This window comes from Phyllopteryx taeniolatus, chromosome 9, assembly GCF_024500385.1.
Source record: "Phyllopteryx taeniolatus isolate TA_2022b chromosome 9, UOR_Ptae_1.2, whole genome shotgun sequence".
Taxonomy (NCBI): Eukaryota; Metazoa; Chordata; class Actinopteri; order Syngnathiformes; family Syngnathidae; genus Phyllopteryx; species Phyllopteryx taeniolatus.
Genome location: NC_084510.1, coordinates 28368436 through 28389712, shown reverse-complemented (window position 1 = coordinate 28389712; position 21277 = coordinate 28368436). Strand labels below are relative to the sequence as shown.

Here is a 21277-nt window from a genome sequence, read left to right as displayed (position 1 = left end):
AGTTTGTCACTCTTACCTTGAATGACAACTAAAGGCCAAACTAGTTTTATTAAGCAGGTTTTTTTTGTAGGACTTTAAGAAACTTGCCAATTTTCCTTCAGGAGTATACGCACCAAAATAGTCGTCACAGGATGGGAAATCAAAAATGCCAAACTTGTCCATGCCGTTTCATGTGCAAGGGAGAAGGATTATTATAAGCCACCACTACATGTGTATATATATATACGGTATGCAGTATATGCTGCATATGGTCATGTTTTGATTATTAGGACCAGGTTGAACACTTACTCCTTTATACATGCACACACGTACATAATCACAATCACATGAAAGGTGCTACTTGTAAAAGCTGACTTAAAAATCACTGATGACAACATAAAGAATACAATGTAAAAGCTGACGATGTAGGTGACGAGTGGGATTTATTTTTTCTCGATTATGTCGTGATCCTGAGTTGTTGTTGTTGTTCCTCTTAGAGTCTTGGATACTGCAGGCCACCAGCGTCACTTTGATGGTCTCTCAGGTCCCTTCGTATGATGTCATTCACTGCAAACAGGAATGAGCGATTTTAGCATTCAAAACCTACTAAAGCAGGATTTTGTACTTATTTCATACACTGCTTAACCTATTAAGGGTCACAGGGAATAATATCCACCAAAAGTCAAAGAATGAATTGAAATATTTGCAGTTACATAAATATCCACCAGATGCCAATGTTTCCTTTCTTGATTTTCAGCATTTCTTTGGTTGCTAAAGTACATTCTTCCTCACAAGATTCAAGAACAAAAGAAATACAGCTTCAAACACTGTTGGGTGTTAGTAGACTTTGCACTCCTTTGTCAGTCTGTACAACACACTGCTGCTTTGTTTGACACCGGTTTGGCTGCTTTTATTTGCATATATACTTCCCCTTTATTGTGCCCACAGGGAAGATAACAAATATTTTGGTCCGCATACAACAAGATCAGGCTGCAGGACCTGCAATGCTTGTAATGACGTTGCTTTCTCCATTTGGGCCAGACAGTGTTCATGACACCTCTGCAAGTGCGAGTTTACATGAGTAAAAGCGAGAGTAACTGACAGGAAAGTGAACAGTGCGGGCCTCAAAGAGAACCGCAACTGAGGATTTGCAAACCAACACTTGCAGTGCGCCTGCTTGCTTTTGCAGACCGGACCACAAAAAAATCAGACGACTCAGGCTTTTGTAGTTCTCTTTAGATATATGTTTTTTCTAACCACACAGACGACGTACGACCTACATAAATGTGGATTATTGTCATGTAGTATAAACATGAATGACTTTGTTTTTAATACAATGATTTACATAATGTACAACTAACTTACATAACTCCAAACATTGTTTCGTACATGCCTACACGCACTCTCTTGAGATATAAACTTTAGGTGACTGCTGTACTGTAACTGATTGCATCTTAGATGGTTTCCGGTGAGTTCCCTTTTGAACATTTGCTGTGTGGAAAATGGATTTACTCACCGTCTTCCAGGTTGACACAGCTGAGGTCCTCCTGTTTGATTGTAACTCTCTCCTGAGTCCGAGCTTCTTGGTCGGCTCCGTTTGAGCCCGTCTGGGTTAAAGACTTCCCACGAATGTCACCTTGGACAAATACGGAAGGTGGCGACTTTTCTAGAGATGACACATTTTGCACAGAACTTTGATGTCTTGTAGATGAGTAGGCCTGGAATGTTTGTATGACCTGAGGGCCTTGACTCAGTTTCTCCGTTGCCGTTTTGACATCAGAACCGTGAGGGAGATGGACTGAGGCATGGATGTTGGCGGGGTTTGATGCTTTAAGAATGGCACCATTTACGGTGGCAGCATAGCTGTGACAATAAAGCTGGTTTGTAGGGTGGTAAAGGTCTGGGTTGTTGATTAGATTTCCTGCCCTTGACTGGTAAAAGACTGGTTGGTAATCCAATGGATCTGATGCCAGCACACCGAATGGGGGAAGATTGCTCTCCTTCTCCAACCGATGGAAGAGTGACTTCACTCTTGCGTCAGACCGAAGTTGTGTGTCGGAATAATCACACAAATTCAGCTGCCAATCATCAGGTGGCTCCGTTTTAATGGCTGGGGTAGAAAAGTAAAGCGGCTCAGACATTGGAAGAGATGCTGCAGTCCTACCATAGGCTGACAAGTGATACATGGACCCATGTATTATATTTCACTCCATTACAGTGGGTACGGAAGGTATTCAGACCCCCTTAAATTTTTCACTCTTTGTCATATTGCAGCCATTTGCTAAAATCATTTAAGTTCAATTTTTCCACATTAATGTACACATAGCACCCCATATTGACAGGAAAAAAAACTGAATTGTTGTAATTTTTGCAGATTTATTAAAAAAGAAAAACTGGGATGAGAATCAGCACCTCCAAATCTGAGACCATGGTCCTCTGTCGGAAAAAGGTGGTGTGCCCTCTCCAGGTCGGGCATGAGATTCTGCCCCAAGTGGAGGAGTTCAAGTATCTTGGGGTCTTTTTCACAAGTGAGGGAAGAATGGAACGGGAGATCGACAGGCGGACCGATGCAGCGTCTGCAGTGATGCGGACTTTGTATCGGTCCGTTGTGGTAAAGAAGGAGCTAAGCCAAAAGGCGAAGCTCTCAATTTACCGGTCGATCTACTTTCCTACCCTCACCTATGGTCACGACCTGTGGGTCGTGACCGAAAGAACAAGATCCCGGATACAAGCGACCGAAATGAGTTTCCTCCGCAGGGTATCCGGGCTCTCCCTTAGAGATAGGGTGAGAAGCTCGGTTATCCGGGAGGATTTCAGAGTAGAGCCGCTGCTTCTCCACATCGAGAGGAGCCAGATGAGGTGGCTGGGGCATCTGATTCGGATGCCTCCCGGACGCCTCCCCGGTGAGGTCTTCTGGGCACGTCCCATCGGGAGGAGACCCCGGGGACGACCCAGGACACGCTGGAGAGACTCCGTCTTTTGGCTGGCCTGGGAACGCCTCGGGATCCCCCTGGAATGAAGTGGCTGGGGAGGGGGAAGTCTGGGCGTCCCAGCTAAAGCTGCTGCCCCCGCGACTCGACCTCGGATAAACGGTGGACAATGGATGGATGGAGGAAAAACTGAAATATCACACAGCCATAAGTATTCAGACCCTTTGCTCAGTATTTAGTAGAAGCACCCTTTTGAGCTAATACAGCCATAAGTCTTTTTGGGAATGATGCAAGTTTTTCACACCAGGATTTGAGGATCATCTGCCATTCCTCCTTGCAGATCCTCTCCAGTTCTGTCAGGTTGGATGGTGAATGTTGGTGGGCAGCCATTTTCAGGTCTTTTCAGAGATTCTCAATTGGGTTTTTGTCAGGGCTCTGGCTGGGCCATTCAAAAACAGTCACTGAGTTGTTCTGTAGCCACTCCTTTGGTATTTTAGCTGTGTGCTTAGAGTCATTGTCTTTTTTGAAGGTGAACCTTTGGCCCAGTCTGAGGTTTTGAGCACTCTGGAGAAGGTTTTTGTCCAGGATATCCCTGTACTTGGCCACATTCATCTTTTCTTCGATTGCAACCAGTCGTCCAGTCCCTGCAGCTGAAAAACACCCCCACAGCATGATGCTGCCACAACCATGCTTCACTGTTGGGACTGTATTGAGCAGTGCCTGGTTTTCTCCACACATGCCAATTAGAATTAAGGCCAACAATTTCTATCTTGGTCTCATCAGACCAGAGAATCTTATTTCTCACCATCTTGGAGTCCTTCAAGTGTTTTTTTATCAAGCTCCATGCGGGCTTTCATGTGTCTTGCACTGAGGAGAGGCTTCCGTCGGGCCACTCTGCCATAAAGCCCCGACTGGTGGAGGGCTGCAGTGATGGTTGACTTTCTAGAACTTTCTTCCATCTCCCGACTGCATCTCTGGAGCTCAGCCACAGTGATCTTTGGGTTCTTCTTTACCTCTCTCACCAAGACTCTTTTCCCCCGATTGCTCAATTTGGCCGGATGGCCAGCTCTAGGAAGGGTTCTGATCGTCCCAAACGTTTTCCATTTCAGGATTATGGAGGCCGCTGTGCTCTTAGGAACCTTAAGTGCAGCATAAAAAAATGTGTAACCTTGGCCAGATCTGTGCCTGGCCACAATTCTGTCTGTGAGCTCTTCCGGGAGTTCCTTTGACCTCATGATTCTCATTTGCTCTGACAGGCACTGTGAGCTGTAAGACAGGGGGTGTGGCTTTCCTAATCAAATCCAATCAATATAATCAAACACAGCTGCCCTCCAATAAAGGTGTAGAACCATCTCAAGGATGATCAGAAGAAATGGACAGCACCCGAGTTAAATATATATATATATATAGTGTCACAGCAAAGCGTCTGAATACTTATGGCTGTGTGATATTTCGGTTTCTCTTTTTTAATAAATCAGCAAAAATCTCAACAATTCAGTTTTTTTCTGTCAATATGGGGTGCTGTGTGTACATTAATGAGGAAAAAAAATGAACTTAAATTATTTTAACAAATGGTTGCAATATAGCAAAGAGTGAAAAATTTAAGGGTGTCTGAAAACTTTCCGTACCCACTGCACATTCAATGCTGAGAGAAATACCTATGATGGGGGTGTAGATGAAGTGCTGCGGTTCACTGCGCTTCTTCTTCCCATTGACAACATAGAAGTTGACTTTGACTGGATGACAAATGGTCCGGTCTCGATATGGAGGGACCTCAACCAGCAGCATATTCTGGAAGTGACATGAAAATGGTAGCTGTCGAAACGGCGGTGCTCGGAAATTATGGAAAAGTGTCTTGGAACTGATATCCATTTGAAAATCAGGAAGGCAACTGTTGTGCGACGATAAGCAAACTCACAGATGGGCTTTTTTCTCGGTCCGCACTTGCCTCCACCTCCCAGATTTGTTGGCCGTCTGAAAGTAGCCAACATACGATTTGTCGAGAAAAGGAAGCATGCAAATGCATTTAAACAGCGAAATCTACTTTCTGTTTGTTGTTGAGCTGATTGTTCAACTCACCTACTTGATTACTCCCCTGCTCTTGCTTTTTTTTTTTTTTTTTTTTTTAAATCCAAGTTAACTCTTTCTTATCACATCCTGTTGACTGAAACCCACGCAACCTTGAAGCTGTTCATTTAGTCATCAACAGTAGGTTCATTGTCACAAAACCAGCGTGCTGTGCAGATGCAGCAGAGTAGGATAAAAAAATAAAAATAATAATTGCATGTAAAAATACACACTTTTCTACAATTTGATGAGCGCCAATACAAGATCTGTATAAAAAATTCAGCTTATATCCTGAGAGCATATAAGCATTCCCATGTGACCTGTGGTTTCAATTTGGGTATAGGAAGAGGATGTGTAAGATGTTGTTACCCAGGTGACATGCAAACACTTTGACAATGTAGGTTTTAGAGGGCAATGCGATGCACTATTTCTTTTTTTAGATGCACCACTGAACATCGCCAAAAATAAATGTGGTCATGCGCTTCACAGGTTTACTTTGTGGATTATAGAAGAAGTCTGGTTTGATGGTTTAACATGTTTATGGTGTTAATGCTCAGCAAAATTGCAAGGTACTTTCTGTTTTTAAGTCGTTACTGCACATCCTAGTGATTAAGACCTAAAATCATAATGCTATTTTGTCATTGAAGTCTGACCTTGTGTCCTCTCTGAGAACATCACTCTGGAGTCGTAAGAAAAGCTCTGCCCAGTCAGGACCATTGGTTGTCCACCAAGTACGGAACATCGGTCCAGGTTCTGCGACTTGACCAAAGGGATCTCGTGAGCTGAATGCTGAGCTGAACAAACACAATAAGTTTCATGTTTTTGTAACAAAATAGTAATAAGAACACATAAACAACTTGAGCTGTAGTTATACCCTTCAGTAAAGGCAGTTCTCGGTTTACGAAGGTACAGACATACGACATTTTGAGGTTAGAGGCACGCAAAGAACGACTTTGTACAGCGGCGCAAGACTGCATCGGCACAAAGTACAACCCCAATTCCAATGAAGTTGGGAAGTTGTGTTACACATAAAGAAAAACAGAATACAATGATTTGCAAACCATGTTCAACCTATATTTAATTGAATACACTACAAAGACAATATATTTAATGTTCAAACTGATCAACTTGATTGTTTTTAGCAAATAATCATTAACTTAGAATTTTATGGCTGCAACACGTTCCAAAAAAGCTGGGACAGGTGGAAAAAAAGAATCTTTCTCGAACGAAAGCGGAGAAGGAACGGCAAGGCCAACAACTACTGGACGCTGTTCTCAAGCCTCACCTTCTGTTACGTGAAGCGGGTTTGTTGATTTATTTCTTCCCACATAAGATGACTCTATTTCCATTACTTTTGGAGAAAGTGGAGGAATGCTCATCAAACACCTGTTTGGAACATACCACAGGTGAACAGGCTAATTGGGAACAGGTGGGTGCCATGATTGGGTAGAAAAGGAGCTTCCCTGAATTGCTCAGTCATTCACAAATAAAGATGTGGCGAGGTTCACCTCTTTGTGAACAAGTGCGTGGGAAAATAGTCCAACAGTTTAAGGACAATGTTCCTCAACGTACAATTGCAAGGAATTTAGGGATTTCATCATCTACGGTCCATAATATCATCAAAAGGTTCAGAGAATCTGGAGAAATCACGGCATGTAAGCGGCAAGGCCGAAAACCAACATTGAATGCCCGTGACCTTCGATCCCTCAGGCGGCACTACATCAAAAACCGACATCAATGTTTAAAGGATATCATCACATGGGCTCAGGAACACTTCAGAAAACCAATGTCAGTAAACAGCAGTTCAGCGCTACATCCGTAAGTACAACTTGAAACTCAACTATGCTAAGCAAAAGCCATTTATCAACAACACCCAGAAACGCCGGCGGCTTCTCTGGGCCCGAGCTCATCTAAGATGGACTGATGAAAAGTGGAAAAGTGTTCTGTGGTCCGACGAGTCCACATTTCAAATTGTTTTTGGAAATTGTGGACGTCGTGTCCTCCGGGCCAAAGAGCAAAAGAACCATCCGGACTGTTATGGACGCAAAGTTCAAAAGCCAGCATCTGTGATGATATGGGGCTATGTTAGTGCCAATGGCATGGATAACTTACACATCTGTGAAGGCACCATTAATGCTGAAAGGTACATACAGGTTTCGGAGAAACATATGCTGCCATCCAAGCAACGTCTTTTTCATGGACGCCCCTGCTTATTTCAGCAAGACAATGCCAAACCACATTCTCCACGTGTTACAAAAGCGTGGCTTCGTAGTAAAAGAGTGCGGGTACTAGACTGGCCTGCTTGCAGTCCAGACCTGTCTCCCATTGAAAATGTGTTGCGCATTATGAAGCGTAAAATACGACAAAGGAGACCCCGGACTGTTGAACAGCTGAAGCTGTACATCGAGCAAGAATGGGAACGAATTCCACCTTCAAAGCTTCAACAATTAGCGTCGTCAGTTCCCAAACGTTTATTGAATGTTGTTAAAAGAAAAAGTGATGTAACACAGTGGTAAACATGACCCTGTCCCAGCTTTTTTGGAACGTGTTGCAGCCATAAAATTCTAAGTTAACGATTATTTGCTAAAAACAATCAAGTTGATCAGTTTGAACATTAAAAATCTTGTCTTTGTAGTGTATTCAGTTAAATATAGGTCGAACATGATTTGCAAATCATTGTATTCTGTTTTTATTTATGTTTAACACAACGTCCCAACTTCATTGGAATTGGGGTTGTACAAGAGCAGGGGCCACTGTATGCGGATATACACTGGATGGGAATTATTTTCAGAAAATACAACAGTGGAGAATGTTAGATATCCTTAGATTAACACATACAACCTTTAGCTACATGCTTACAGCATTCAATAGGATGGGAGGCCACTTGAAGTGACACCAACTGGCCTCCAGGTTGTGGTACGTGAACGCGAAACACCAAGCGCACGCGGGTGTTTTTGCGTCCCACGTCAGTCTCGCCATTCCTCAGCTCGATGTCGGCATTTCTCCGCTTCAGGATGCCGACGCAGTCGATCCTTGGAAATGTGACAATAAAACAGGATTTTGTTGCTCGTTGAACTTGAAACTGGAGTAGCCTTGAGAAAATTGGTTGAAACCTTCAGGACATTAAATTGTATATAAATTGGAGAAAATTGTAGTAGTCTCGCCATGCTGCACTATTTGCATATCTGTTGTTGACCAATACTGGCCACTCATGCCAGAGTAGCATCCGCTCCATTTGCACACTGACTGAGGAGTATCTGCAACATTTGCACAATCAACATTGTCCCAGATTATCGCACTACTCGCTTGAAGTCTCTGCGCCCTTTGCACAATTGTCATTGCACCGGACTTATTGCAATATTAGTCATTCGAACTACTCTAAGCGCTAGAGGACTCTGCATCTTTTTGCACAATTGTCAAATTTTTTTTTTCAATTTGTACCGGCATTACCAGAAAACTAGCAACCCTTTATTGCTCAGTGACTGTTTTTCTCAATGTCTTTATGTCTCAAAAGTGTTCTCTGTCAATTGACTGTCTGTAGTCGTACTAGAGCGGCTCCAATTACCGGAGACAAATTCCTTGTGTGTTTTTTGGACATACTTGGCAAATAAAGATGATTCTGATTCTGATTTATGTTACGACCAGTAGACAAAACGCTGTAAAAAAAAATTATGGTTGTGGACCAGGGCCAAATCTCATGTTATCCCATTGCTTCACATGCACTACAATTATGAGCCTTATAAAATATTATTTCCTTCATTTTTTTTTCTTTTTGTCAAAGTATTTACAGTCGTGGTTGTAAACACCCGGAGGCCTGTACTTTCATGACAAACATGCTTGGCAAACAGGATGTGTGTATGCATGTTATGTTTCCATCAGCAACAACATAAAAATGTTTTAGGTGGCGTAAGCATCCTCAGTCATTCAGACGCAAGAGCCTCACAGACATTTAGAAGCTCAGTGTTTCTGTCTGTGGGAACTGTTTTTTTACATACTGTAGGCTACTCACACCACTCTCATGTTGTTTTTTGGCTGGAGAGGGATTTCCAACACTTTGGTCCCGTTGACCATCCTCTCCATGGTTGGCGTGGTCACGGTCTTCCCGGTGATGCGGTGCGCCTGGTAAAAGGCGTGCGGTTTGAGCAGCCTCTCGTCGGCCGTCCCGATGAAGACCTGCAGGCCCAGCGGGGCCGTGCCTCGATAACCGTGGAGCTGGTGGGTGCAACGAAAGCAGCTTAGCTGCACGCTTGAAAAGTGGCTCAGTTAATGACAAAAGCATTAATGTGCATTACTGCGGAGAGAACAACTTCACACCAGTAAACCCTTCCCTGTGGGGAGGATTTTTCACAAGCAAATTGCTTTGCATTAAGCCTGGAAAAACAGCAGCAACAGCTCATTAATTCCTTTGCCAGTCTAGTCAATAAAGATGACCAATTAGGCAATATTTGAATTTTATGTGAACATACCTGCTAGTGTGTTTATGGCCAGCTTCAACAGGCCATGTCATGATCATGGACTATGTGAAACTACTGCTAATTTTAATTTGCATGGTTGCCTGTCTTAAATAGACACAATGTCTTGCAGGAAATGCTATTGTGTGTGCACAATCTCGCTTCTGCTTATTTCTAATCAACGGCTGGAACAGGCAAGAAGTGAGAGTCAACTTTCTTTTCCTGCTAGTTGCTTGACGGCTAAGGGTCAAAACGTCCCAAAGATGTTGGATGGATCAAACCAAGTACCTGGACTTCGGGATGCCCGCCGTTTGATGTCTTGACAGGTCCACGGCTGCCCTCGGTCTCGTAGTGAGCCCTGTGGTGAGACCTTGGCTGCGTCTTGATCATCAGCTCGTACTGACTGGACTGACTGGGCAATGGCCACTCTAAAGAGGGTAGTGGTGCCAAGGAAAGACCACTTCAGGAGAAAGGAACAATAAGAGGAGAGATACTTTATATTCTTTAAATTTGAGATAGAAAAGCAACACACCCTAATGCTCCAAAATGGACTGGATCAGGAGGCCACGAAGTTGGGAGTACACAGAAGCCGCCGGACATGACTTCAGCTCCTACCCTGCCGACCCTCTCCAACTCATGACCCTCTCTGTACATGCAATCTGGTCTTGGGTTTGCCCGATGTGCACCTTGCACCGCTTCTTGAGATAAGCTGAGGATGCTGACTTTGTCCTCTGGGCCCAACTCAGAGGCCTGAACTTGGGTCTGGTGCTGGCCTTGAGCCCGGCTCTGGTGGAGGGGGTAGGAGCCCAACAGGTTGTAGGGCGACGGGATTGGGCTCGGGCTCCGGGAGCGTTGTTTGACAGGAGAGGCCCCTGGACAAGGGAGGACCTGATCGTGGGTGCGCTTGCCTTGTGGCGACACAGAGCGGCAGCGCCGGTGGATAAGTGGTGAGGGGGTGACTTGGTGCTGAGGCAGAAGGAAGAGCTCATCGGTGAAGCTCGTACCTGGAGAGGAGTGGGTGGAAGATGTTTGGATACCTTGGAGAAAGGGGCAGAGATCCAGGGTGGACAACTCCGTGGCACATGCGCCTCTGTTTGAAGGGGAAATGCATGGAGAGGCTGATGGAGAGCATCCATCTGCAGGCCAGCCTGTGGAGGAGTTGCTACTAGCTGGGCTTGCACACTCCCGGTAGGCTCCGAGGGCTTTGGAGCCAGGGCTCGGCTTTAAGGCCTGAGTGGTGATAGAATCCCCCGATGGGGTGATCTCAATCCTGGGGCTGGGAGCCGGGATGATTCCTGGTGTTGTCACCAGGCCCGTGGAGTCAAACACCGCGTCCGATGAGCTTTCTTCAGCTGGGCAATTCGAGGGGGCTTCCTTAATGAATGCAGCGTGATGGTTGTCCTCCAGTAGGGTGGGCTGCTCGGCATCATCTGTCAGATAACCAATGACACTTATTTGCATTCAGATTTTATGATTACAAATTTAAGATATTTTTGTAAAATGCAGCATAGTAAATCTTAAGCGTGGTAAATTGGGCATTTTCCTCCCCTTGTGATCAAAGTCAGCAAAGGCCAGATTATCAGATGTCTTGAAAAGATTTTCCTGACCAATTATTCTGTAGTGGGGGGGGGGGGGGGGGGGGGTGTTAAGAGTGATTTTCTCATCCATCTCATCCGATCTGCTGGGAAATCTGTCCCGGCCGATTCAATAATTACGATTTACATGTTTTTACCGAGTTGGTCCTAGCAACGTACGTCGTGATTGTGACGGGAACTGGAATGATCGTCAATTAGGAAGCGATCTAAAGCGCGTGGTGTTTCTGGACACAAACAGGTAACTGGTTGCGGAATTACCATATAAGCTAACCGTTAGCCAAGTGCAAGAAGCCAAGATGTTAAAAATCAGGATGCGTGTACCCAGTTTCAGCCACCTTAGATTTGTTGGGGTAACAATGCTATAATGACCGTTAACTACATTTCATTGAGACCTCCACAGCTGTTTATGAAAATCAAGGAGTGGTTGTATTTATGTGTGTTACCTATCACGCTACTTCCTGGTTCATGGAGGATGACCCAACAGACCGGTGGATCCGTTATTATTCTGTGGGGGGGTGGACGCTTCCAAATGATGCCATCAGACTCAATCGACGAAACAAAATCCCTTTCTCCAGATTCACCAGACTCAGAAAATTGATCGATTTTGTATTTTTTTCTTTTTTTTTTTTTTTGCATATTGTTTGTGTCCAACTAAGTCCTTATGCCTATACTAAATTAGCAAATAAATATGATTCAAATGTTTGTAATTATATATTATAAGAATTTAGTTGGTGAGTAGGTGAAATAGTTTCTTCTCTGATCTTAAAGACATACACACTAATAGAAAACTCCTCCACACACAAGCTAGTCAATAATAATTTTAGCTGCGAATCAGTATTTTTCTGCACTACTGTCATGATACAGAACTACATTTAATGGATGCTCACCTGGGTTCTGGCCAGCAGAGAAATCCTCACCAGGGGGATAATGGAGAAACAAGTCTGAAAAGTCCCACTCTTCCTGACTGATGTCAGACGCCATCTGCACCCTCTGATATATTTTGGATAATAAATATTTCCAAACAAGGCCAATGAAAAGCTCTCAACGACAACAGCCGACAACGTGAAATGTGTGTTGTAGTTTTGAGGAGGTGCTCCACTCAAAAAGCAAACTTCCTGTCCCTTAGGGCGTGTGTATGTGTGTGTGTGTGTGTGTGTGTGTGTGCGCGCGCGTGTTCATGTGCGCGTGTGTGAGCACGTGCATGTGTATGAGCGTATGCACTTTCAACTTTGACTGTTTTGATTTGCGCATTTCATGGATCTGAGATCTTTAATATGATTTTTGAAATTATATTTATTGTGCGTTTTTAATGACATTTTTTTTTTTTTAATGTAAAGGTTAGGAAATACACTAGCGATAAACATTTGACCGCTAGAGGACAGCATTGAGGAATTTCCTCCCACATTTCCCTCGCTTGGATTCCCAGTTGTTGTTTTTAAGTTGCTTTGCCGAATACTCTAAAGCAGCCAAGTAATTGCACAGTAGTGGATGATGATGGTTATTATTTTTTAATGAGCTGAACATTTTGAGTGAACTATGAAAGATTATTTACAATTTTATGATAATAAAGTGAGTGTATTTGGAGGATATGAGCCATTTTAGATACCACACAATCACCACCTCGTCTTAGTCTAATGTAAGTACATGATAAACTGGTTGGGTTTGACATCTTCTAATGTCTTCAATTACTCTTCAAGTTTGATTGAATGCGTCAAAACGTATGCATTATGTCCTCCAAATGTATACCTAATGTCCTAAATATTTGTAAGTTTCAAAAGAACAAGCAAGCTTTTGTCATATTTGTTGTTTATATTTACATGAATAAAATCGCACATAATATACACAATGAAAATAAAATAAACAAAGGCACAACAAATGTATACATAATGTCCTAAATACTTGACAAGATTTGTTGGTTTGAAAAGAACAAGAATGCTTTTTTTTTTTTTTTTTCATCTTTTTATTCACACGAATATGTCTACGTAAATAATGTACATCGTAATGGCACTTTATATACACAATAAAAAATAAACAACATATAGTTATAGTTTAACATCTACATACAGGACGTTAATAATAAGATTTAAAGACAGCTGCCTAAGCTCAATTTGTACACAATAACTGGTATTTTGCCCATCCACATTCTTGAGTAATAGTTTTAAATAAGTTTGAGGTATTCATGGCGTGATTACATGTTTAGCAATTTTATGTTTATCTATTTACAGAGCAGCAATACTGGGAGTCAGTGGTGCAGCAGCGGTGCCATCTTTCCGTTGGGAGGAACACAGCGCCTGAAGCGGTGGAAGAGGTAAAGGATTAGGCAGGGTACACACATACATACCCACAATGCAATTTGAGCATAATAGAAAAGTATTAAGAGGTATCGGGGAAGTGTTGTCGAGTGAGGAACTAAGATCTTTGCATATCGGGGAGAATCTAAGCTTAGCCTGGGATGGAAGTGGACGTTACGGAGAGTCAAAAATCAAATAATCTTGTCAGCCATTTATTTTTTGAGTTTGAAATAATATTAAACTGTTTTGATTGAACTCGGGTTCAAATGCGGTCTCGCCTGTGTGGGCTTTGCGTGTTCTCCACGTGCTTGCGTGGGTTTCCTCCCACATTCCCAAAATATGTGTGGTAGGTAAAATTCTAAATTGCGTGCGTGCATGCGATTTCCTGTGTTAAGCATTGGCACTGTACCTCACACTGACGGTCTTGGCAATGGAATCAGCTAAAAGTATTATGGGAACCCAGCATTCATTGTGGTGGTGTTTTAAACTACAGTGTTGTAGTTGTAGAAAATCAAGCTAAACATTGCTCTTTACTTGCATTTTTTTTGTCCAGTTAATAATGTTATGAGTGCTGCTTATTACTGCCAGCTCAGTCTTGGCGCTACAAAAAACAACATTGTGTGTGGTGTGCTGTGTTAGTAATCATACACTTTTTTTTCCCGTCATGTGTGGGGTCCGCTCATATCTTAAAAAATCAGCTCAGATGTTAGAAATCGGTATGCAGTTTGACGAAGAATGACGGCGAATCGAACAGTGTGAGGTGTTCCTTCCCCACCTCATCTCTTGACGAAGGCCACCGGTAGTTCTCTGTTGGGAATCAATAATCCCGAGTGGATCACATCGAGACGCTCGTCGTCCGTCGCCACGATCTCGTAGTCTCGTACCAGCTGACGGGAAAGATGAAAAGTCAGTGAATATGGCCGCGGAGACCCACAAACGTTGGTTGTGTTTGGTATCGTGAGCCAATTTCCATTGTCGTACGTTTGTACAGGTGGAACTTTTTGGGCGCCAACAGCAGTATGCTACGGCAATGATTCTGAACTGACGGCAAAGTAATGATTGATAGTACAAGTTTAATTTATTTATTTAATTTTAAATGACTGTTTTCATGTTTTGTACACTTTTATACCTATAGTTGTAATACTCCTCTTCAGTTTGTCCTCTGAAAAGTGAAAAGGTGAAAAGTAAGTGACATATTTATTATGTTATGGCCAAATTTGATATTTATTCCTCAGTTTTATCAACAATGTGTAGGGCTGAAACTGCTGATTATTTTAATAATCGATGAATCTGTCAATGATTCTTTCAATTAATGGATGAACCTTTTTTTTTTTTTAATGTTCATCCCTTTATTCAAAAATAAGACATTGTTTCAAGTTGACAGTACAGAAAATGCTGAATGTTGATCATTTCTTTTTCAAAGTAAAAGCAGATGTTTGCAAATGTCTTGCAAACTCGGATAATTAATCAGTCTGCTTTCATGGACGACTACAAAAAAATGCGAATATTGATTGTTGAGCGGCTGAATGGCAACTGGTGGATACACGTTAATTGTACTTTCTGACGTCGAGTGGAAGAGCATTTAATTGTTCTGTCTATCACTATATGTCGTTGGCATAGACAGATGAACAAAAGGTTTCGAAGAAGCAGAAGAGGTTATTTGCAGTAAATAATAATATGGTTTTGGGACAATTACGTTAAATTCATGTTGATAATGCCAATTTTCCGAAGATCGCACGGCACAGTGGTCAGGAATCACTGACTCGTCGGTCCGCTTTTGATCGCACCGTGTGTGAACGCCTCACCCAGCACAGGGCCAGCTGAAGCTGCAGCTCGGCCAGCCGCCGGCCGATGCACATCCTCTTGCCGATGCCGAAGGGGACGTGGGCGAAGGGGTTGATGGTGCTGTTCTCGCGCAGCCAGCGCTCGGGCTTGAAGCGCTTGCCGTCGTCGAAGTACTCCTCGTTGACGCCGATGGCGTGGCTGTTGATCATCAGAACTGTCTGTTGGGGTGGAAATAGAGAGTGAGTGGACGGAAATAGCGGCAATACACTCGGTGGGCACTTTAACAATCCAATGTCCAAAATTCTGTCTTTATAAAGATAAGAGAAAAAGTTGAGGGTTGTGGTGGGTGAGCTGACTTTGGGGCAAGAGGTGGGTCCACCATGGACTGGTTACCAGTCTAGACAAACAACCATTCACACTCATCACATTCACACCTGTGGACAATTTGGATTCGTCAGTGAATGTAAAATAAATGTTTTGGGAATGTGGGAGCAAGCTGGAATACTTTGAGAAAACCCACACATGCGAAGATTCAGGTCCAACTCACAACCTGAGAACTGTGAGGCAGATGTTTGAACCACTTTTTAACCGTGCTGCCCTCTCTTGTTCAATCCAAAAAAAAAATACCAATGCACTTGCTAAAAATTGTGTTTTTTTCTTTTTGTCTGGGTAGATTCTCCGTCATCCAGGTCATGGTAATCCACAAAGGCTGAATCGAGGCAACGGGATTCTTTTTCTTTGTTGAATTTGTCGTGTTTTTTTTTTCACTTTTTTCCAGAACACGTCCAATAAACGACTTGGGCAATTGTGCTAGTGGGCTAACAATTTGTGGGTTGGTAGGTTCCCATCCGTGGCTTAAAAACCTCGTACAGTACGTGCTGTTTTCGTGCCTCTCTCCAGACATGTCAAATGTAAATGAACGTAATCTGCTCGTGTCATTTGTATGACGTGTATAAGCCACTTACTCCTTTGGGAATGGCGTAATCGCCCAACACAGTGTCTTTGTCCAGGGTCCTGCTTGTGAATGGAACGGATGGCGATAACCTGTAAAATGGAGAAAAGTAGGAAAAAAAACAACGCATGGGAATCGGGCCTCACGAAGGTCTAATGTAGCATGTCTAAGCCGTTTAACGTGACCTAAACACAGTCATTTTTTTTTTTTTTTCTCCGTACAGTGGAAGCGGCAGTATAAGCCCCGCTCGGAGGTCATATACTGTACAGTACATTCCCCGCTTGATGTACTTAGGAGTCCTCAATGACACAATCGAAAAACTTGTGACTGAACATTGAGAAAAAGCATCAGGGCCCGGTCACGGCGGCGTATCTCACGGAGATTGTTTTTTTCCGAAACGCCGTCATGTGCGGCGGGGAGGTTTCCGGCGTCTTAAGCGCCGTGGTACTGCTCGGGATGTCGGCCCGATACTCATCGGATGCATACAGTAATGTCATGGGTCAAGTACGCTTGTACGATTTCAAGTCCAGATCGGATTGTAAATCACAGCACACGAGGCTTCACTTAGGGATTCACTCTGCAATTGTTTTGCTTTTTCTTTGGATTTTTTGCGCACCAGTGATGACAAAGAGGAAACGCGGGTCGACAACCACAGAACGGAAAATGGAATTTTCTCCGACATAGGAAAGAGTATGTCGGCTCAGTACAATACGAGCAGTGAAATGAATTGAATACATACGCTAAGTCATTTTACAATTGGTTTTAGTTAAATATTTTCACACGAGAAGTTTTACTATTTTCTTTTTTTTTTTGCACGATCAAAGAGTAGTTTTGATTGATTGACTTTACAGTATTTCCCATGTGTTTGGCAACGTGGTTGTACCTCATGGACTCTTTGAGGCAGGCTTTGAGGTAGGGCATGCTCTTCAGGTGTTCTCCGCACGGGTGCCCGTCGGCGGGCACCACTCTCGTGATCTCGCTCAGCAGCTCCCTCTGGGCGGCGGGGTTCCGCGACAGGTTGAAAATAGCCCACAGCATGCTGTTGGCGGTCTGAGGGAAGGGGTGGGTGGGCGAGGGGGAAGATGTAACTTAACTGTAGCACCCATTTGTTTTGGTGCTAAGCTGATTATTATTGCCGAGAAAAAATGCGATATAGTGATTAAAATGCAATAAAAAGTTAATATGTTCATACATTAAAGAACGTTTAAGCAGGCTGACAGGATTTTCGTTCGCTTGGGCTCTGAATGGCCGCCGGTAACGTCTTCTGTGAGGTGAGAATGCGTCTCACCGTTTCCACGCCGCCGATCTGCAGCTCAGTGATGGCGGCGTACAGCTCCTTCTTGGACAGGCTGCTGTGCTGCAAGATGTCGCCGATTAAGTCGTCCGGCGCTCCCGGGGAGTTCCGCTTCAACTTCTTGTCGATGTAAACTTTGGCTACGGAGAGAGCGAGACGCAGCCCGTGAAATAGCCATCATCAAAAAAATTTAATGTAAAAAATGATTTATTTATTTACTCAACTGCGGAGAGTCCAGGCATCAATTAGGCAGATTACAGAATTTTTTTTCTCACCAAATTGCACCTTACTGGTGCCGTGTCATAACTTAATTTCATTTTTTCTCCAGAATGTTTTGCGTGTGTTCTCTTTCAGCACAAGCATAAAAAAATGTTTGCTTTACAGATGCCACGCCAGAACACATGAGCGGCCAGTATTGGTCAACAACAGATATGCAAATAAGATATTGAGCAAGTTTGTCCTCTCGCGGGTCACGCAGTTTACTACAACTCTGTATTCCCTCACTTTTATTATTGTGTGTAAATGCTAAAAGGTGAGTTTAATGATTTAATACCGTTTGTGTAATGTGTGAGTGTCACGCCAGTTTCTGCTCGTGTGTAATTTAGGCTTGTATGCTAGTTAATACTACGGATGCGCCTCAATTGAATTTAACAACTGAATATAGTCGTTTATGTACCATGAGGTCATGATTGTGTACATGCTAGAGGCACGGCATTGATGCTTTACGATCCTCTCCGCTGGAAGTGCTTTGTCGCCATCTTGTGGCAACCGTACATATGCTCCCTAGCCCCCGTGAGTATCGAGGGGCTTCACTATATTCTAATTAGTTTTTACTCGTCGTTCACCAAAAAACTAATCGATTGCGGAATGATGTGGCAATTATCGCACTGCACCGGGTTGTGTACAAAAGGCCCGGGCCGATTTTTCTGTTAGCAATTTTGCGGCACGGCCTCACGAAAAGCGCCTCGAGCGCGTACCTGTACTGAAGATGCGGTCCCAAGCGGCGGTGTGGTCCTGCCATGTTTTGGTGTTGAGGCTCTTGTGGAGCTCCACAGGCGTCACCATCATCATGCCAAACGAGCTCATCATCTGCCAAGGGAAGTCAGATCAGTTCAGCCAGTCACCACCTTTTTGCTGATCACTGACCCCGATCACCCCGCTAACACCCCCGCCCACCCCACCCCCTTCCATATCTACCTCTTCCTTCCCCCTTTGTGAAAGTACACCGACGGTATTGGTTTGCCCCAGTAACCGGCTTCACTGGCGGCAGTTCAGCTGAACTCGGTCAGCTCAGGTGAACCCGACGAACCCGCTGTAGGCGTGAGTCCGGTGCGCAGATCATCGTACACCCGTGCGGACGTCACTCTCTTGTTTTTAGCTATCAGTAGAAGCACTACTATACATACTATAAGAGTAGACTCCACCTTAAGAGGTTTCGCTGTATTAAATACGGTGGGAAATACTGCCACCTACAGGATTTAGACTGCGCTCTACTGAAGTTCGTTTTCTGGAGGTGGTTGTCATGTTTTCACGTGCAACATTTGGAAGGCCACTTGCTGTAGTGAAAGCAATCAGGAAGGGCTTTAATGCAGGTGTTTTCAATTCCAGGGAGCTCTCGATTTCTGACTGTTTTGAAAATAAGTGCCTTTTTTTCCCCTGTTCATAAATGTAAATTACTAATTTGATAGGTTTTTTTTCAGGCATATATATATATACTCTTTCCATTTTCATTTTGAACAGGAAGTCAAACTGATGAAAACCAATTTTTCGGTACCGGATTGCAGTTAAATATGTTAAAAAAGTTTAATTTGATCTTCATCAAGAAATTCTGTGTACCTCTATTATTTTTTTTTTTTATTAAAACGGAACATTCAGAAAATTCAGGGATAACAATAATCATTAGCTGCTTGTGTTAAAACTATCATTTTTTGTTAAAGAGTGCCACCTTATACTGCTTTGTTCACCATTACACAAACATGAAAGTGATTTTGGCATGAACTTCATATCAGCTGCTGTGCTAATAAATTACTTAAGCACTCTACTGTACAAGACGAGCCGACTTCTTCACTTTTTTTTTTTACAAATTTAATACAATTTGGCTGTGAAAAATCGGTCAGATCACAAAGGACTCACCGTTTTGACGGCGGTGATGAAGTTGGTGGCCTCCTCGTCGACCTTCTCCTGCAGCAGACCGAAGCGCTTGTCGTAAAGCACCAGACAAATGGCTGAGCCGAGCAAAAAAAAGACACGATCGTCAGCTTCCGTTTTTGCTCTCCGAGTAAGAAAAGTCCCACTCGTCTCCAGAATCGCAGTTACAGGACGCGCTGTGAATTCGAGCTTGGTTTTCCACATGGTGCCATCAAATGACTTACACTGCGTATAACACTATTTACTAATATTTTACATTTTGCATTAAAACGCCATTTGTCAAGAAATGGTCATTAATAGACAGCGATAAAGATTGACATTCAATTGAATGAAACTTACTCTCAAAAGACCATTTATTGAGTTCGAAGTACAAGTCTCCAATCTTCCCATCCACGCTGATTTTTCCAATTCTGTCCACAAATTCTTCCATCACCTGTTGTAATGTTTTTGTTTTGTTTTTTTTCTCTCCTTCAGATTTCAATCCCAAACATAATAAAAGTGACAATACCGCGCGGTCTCCTTTTGGCGCCTTACCTCGTTGATTTTGCCGTCCAGCTTCACCACCTCTGTCGGCTTCATCAGCTTCTGCTGGAAGGCGCTCCTCACCCTCTGCCAGTCTTTCCCCTCACTGAATTCATTGGAGGAAAAAATAAAAAATAAAGAAAAAGCAAACAAGGTTTCTTTTTTTTTGGGGGGGGGGTCAGCCTCCAAATCAGAAGCATCCATATCCCCCAAAAGTGACTTACAGGATGAGGAGCCCGTACGCCTCGTCCCGCAGGTCCCTGTAAGCTTTCCAGGGTTTGATCTCCAGCCTCTGCGGGTGCGCGCCCTCCTTGCGGTAGAGCGCCTCCAGGAGGCAAGGCGCGCCTATGTGCACCGACTCGAAGGAGCCCAGCTTCATGCGGAAGATCTTACCGAACCTTTTGTGATAGTCCACCTTGGGAGCGGGGGGGGGGGGGGGGGAAACCCAACAAAATGAGACCAAATGAAACATGAAGGAGCTAAATGAGAGCGTACCAGCGCTTCGTGTTGTCTGGTGAGTCCTCCTTTGCGCAGGAGCTCCACCAGGCTGCCGACCAGAGGCCAGTTGGTGGGTCCGGGAATGGCATCCAGACTGTGCGCCCCCTGGGGGAAGGAGGAGGGGGAGGCGTGCGGGCAGCGCGCAGCCTCCACAGCATCCTTCCCCTCCAGGACGCACACCGACGACGTGGGCTTGAGCTGCTGCAGCCCCACGGACTTCTTCCTCAGCAGCTCCACGATCTGCGGAACTTTTTGGATCTGCGCCCTCATCGTCCTCCTGCTTGGCCTGTTGAAGCTTTTTTGTTGTTGTTGTTTTTGTTGTTGTTTTTTTTAAGCGTGAGGCTTTGCTCGCTTTCTTGGAAGTGTCACACCTCACCGCCCCATATATACGCCGAGTGGGTTTATTCCGGCGCAGCACCGAGCCAATCAGGGGCCGGTGCGCCATGGTGCGGCCGCCGAGCCCACCGTTCATTTATGGATCCACGTCGAGAGGATCGTATGGCCTTAGATAGACCGCGGAAGTCCCCCCTCGAAACCCCCGCAACCACTCCCCCCCCCCCCCTCCCCCCCTCCTCCTCCTCCCTGTTTGGCTTCATAAATAAACAACAGCCACTATTGGAGGTGACGCAGTTCGCGTGCAGCCATCCGGGAGAAACCAAACTTTGGCAAGGAGAAATGTTACTACACGCACTCGTCACGCAGTGTGCTCAAATATTTGAGCTTCTTTTTTAAAAAAAATGGGATTTTTTTTTCTCTCCCCCCCCC

The 21277-nt window shown here is 44.0% G+C and overlaps 2 protein-coding genes across 3 annotated transcripts; both read right to left on the bottom strand.

Annotated features, from left to right (window-relative positions):
- Positions 1-403: 403 nt before the first annotated feature.
- LOC133483843 (nuclear factor of activated T-cells, cytoplasmic 2) lies at positions 404-12137 on the bottom strand. Of its 2 annotated transcripts, XM_061785652.1 has the most exons (10): positions 11910-12132; positions 9960-10857; positions 9716-9887; positions 8986-9188; positions 7836-8008; positions 5630-5770; positions 4828-4883; positions 4568-4700; positions 1496-2089; positions 404-546 (listed from the first exon to the last, which is right to left on the bottom strand). In XM_061785652.1, exons 1-10 carry the CDS (start codon positions 12001-12003, stop codon positions 473-475), a joined length of 2538 nt encoding a protein of 845 aa, XP_061641636.1. In that variant the 5' UTR covers positions 12004-12132; the 3' UTR covers positions 404-472. The 2 variants fall into 2 exon arrangements, with proteins under 2 accessions (XP_061641636.1, XP_061641637.1); XM_061785653.1 differs by lacking the exon at positions 1496-2089 and having other exon boundaries at positions 11910-12137.
- Positions 12138-12514: 377 nt separating this feature from the next.
- LOC133483835 (1,25-dihydroxyvitamin D(3) 24-hydroxylase, mitochondrial) lies at positions 12515-20978 on the bottom strand. Its single transcript, XM_061785634.1, has 12 exons — positions 20510-20978; positions 20239-20429; positions 20027-20120; positions 19832-19925; positions 19478-19569; positions 18322-18433; positions 17339-17484; positions 16934-17100; positions 16064-16142; positions 15119-15316; positions 14089-14200; positions 12515-13313 (listed from the first exon to the last, which is right to left on the bottom strand). The coding sequence occupies exons 1-11, from the start codon at positions 20780-20782 to the stop codon at positions 14090-14092; spliced, it is 1557 nt and encodes a 518-aa protein (XP_061641618.1). The 5' UTR covers positions 20783-20978; the 3' UTR covers positions 12515-13313; position 14089.
- Positions 20979-21277: the final 299 nt, after the last annotated feature.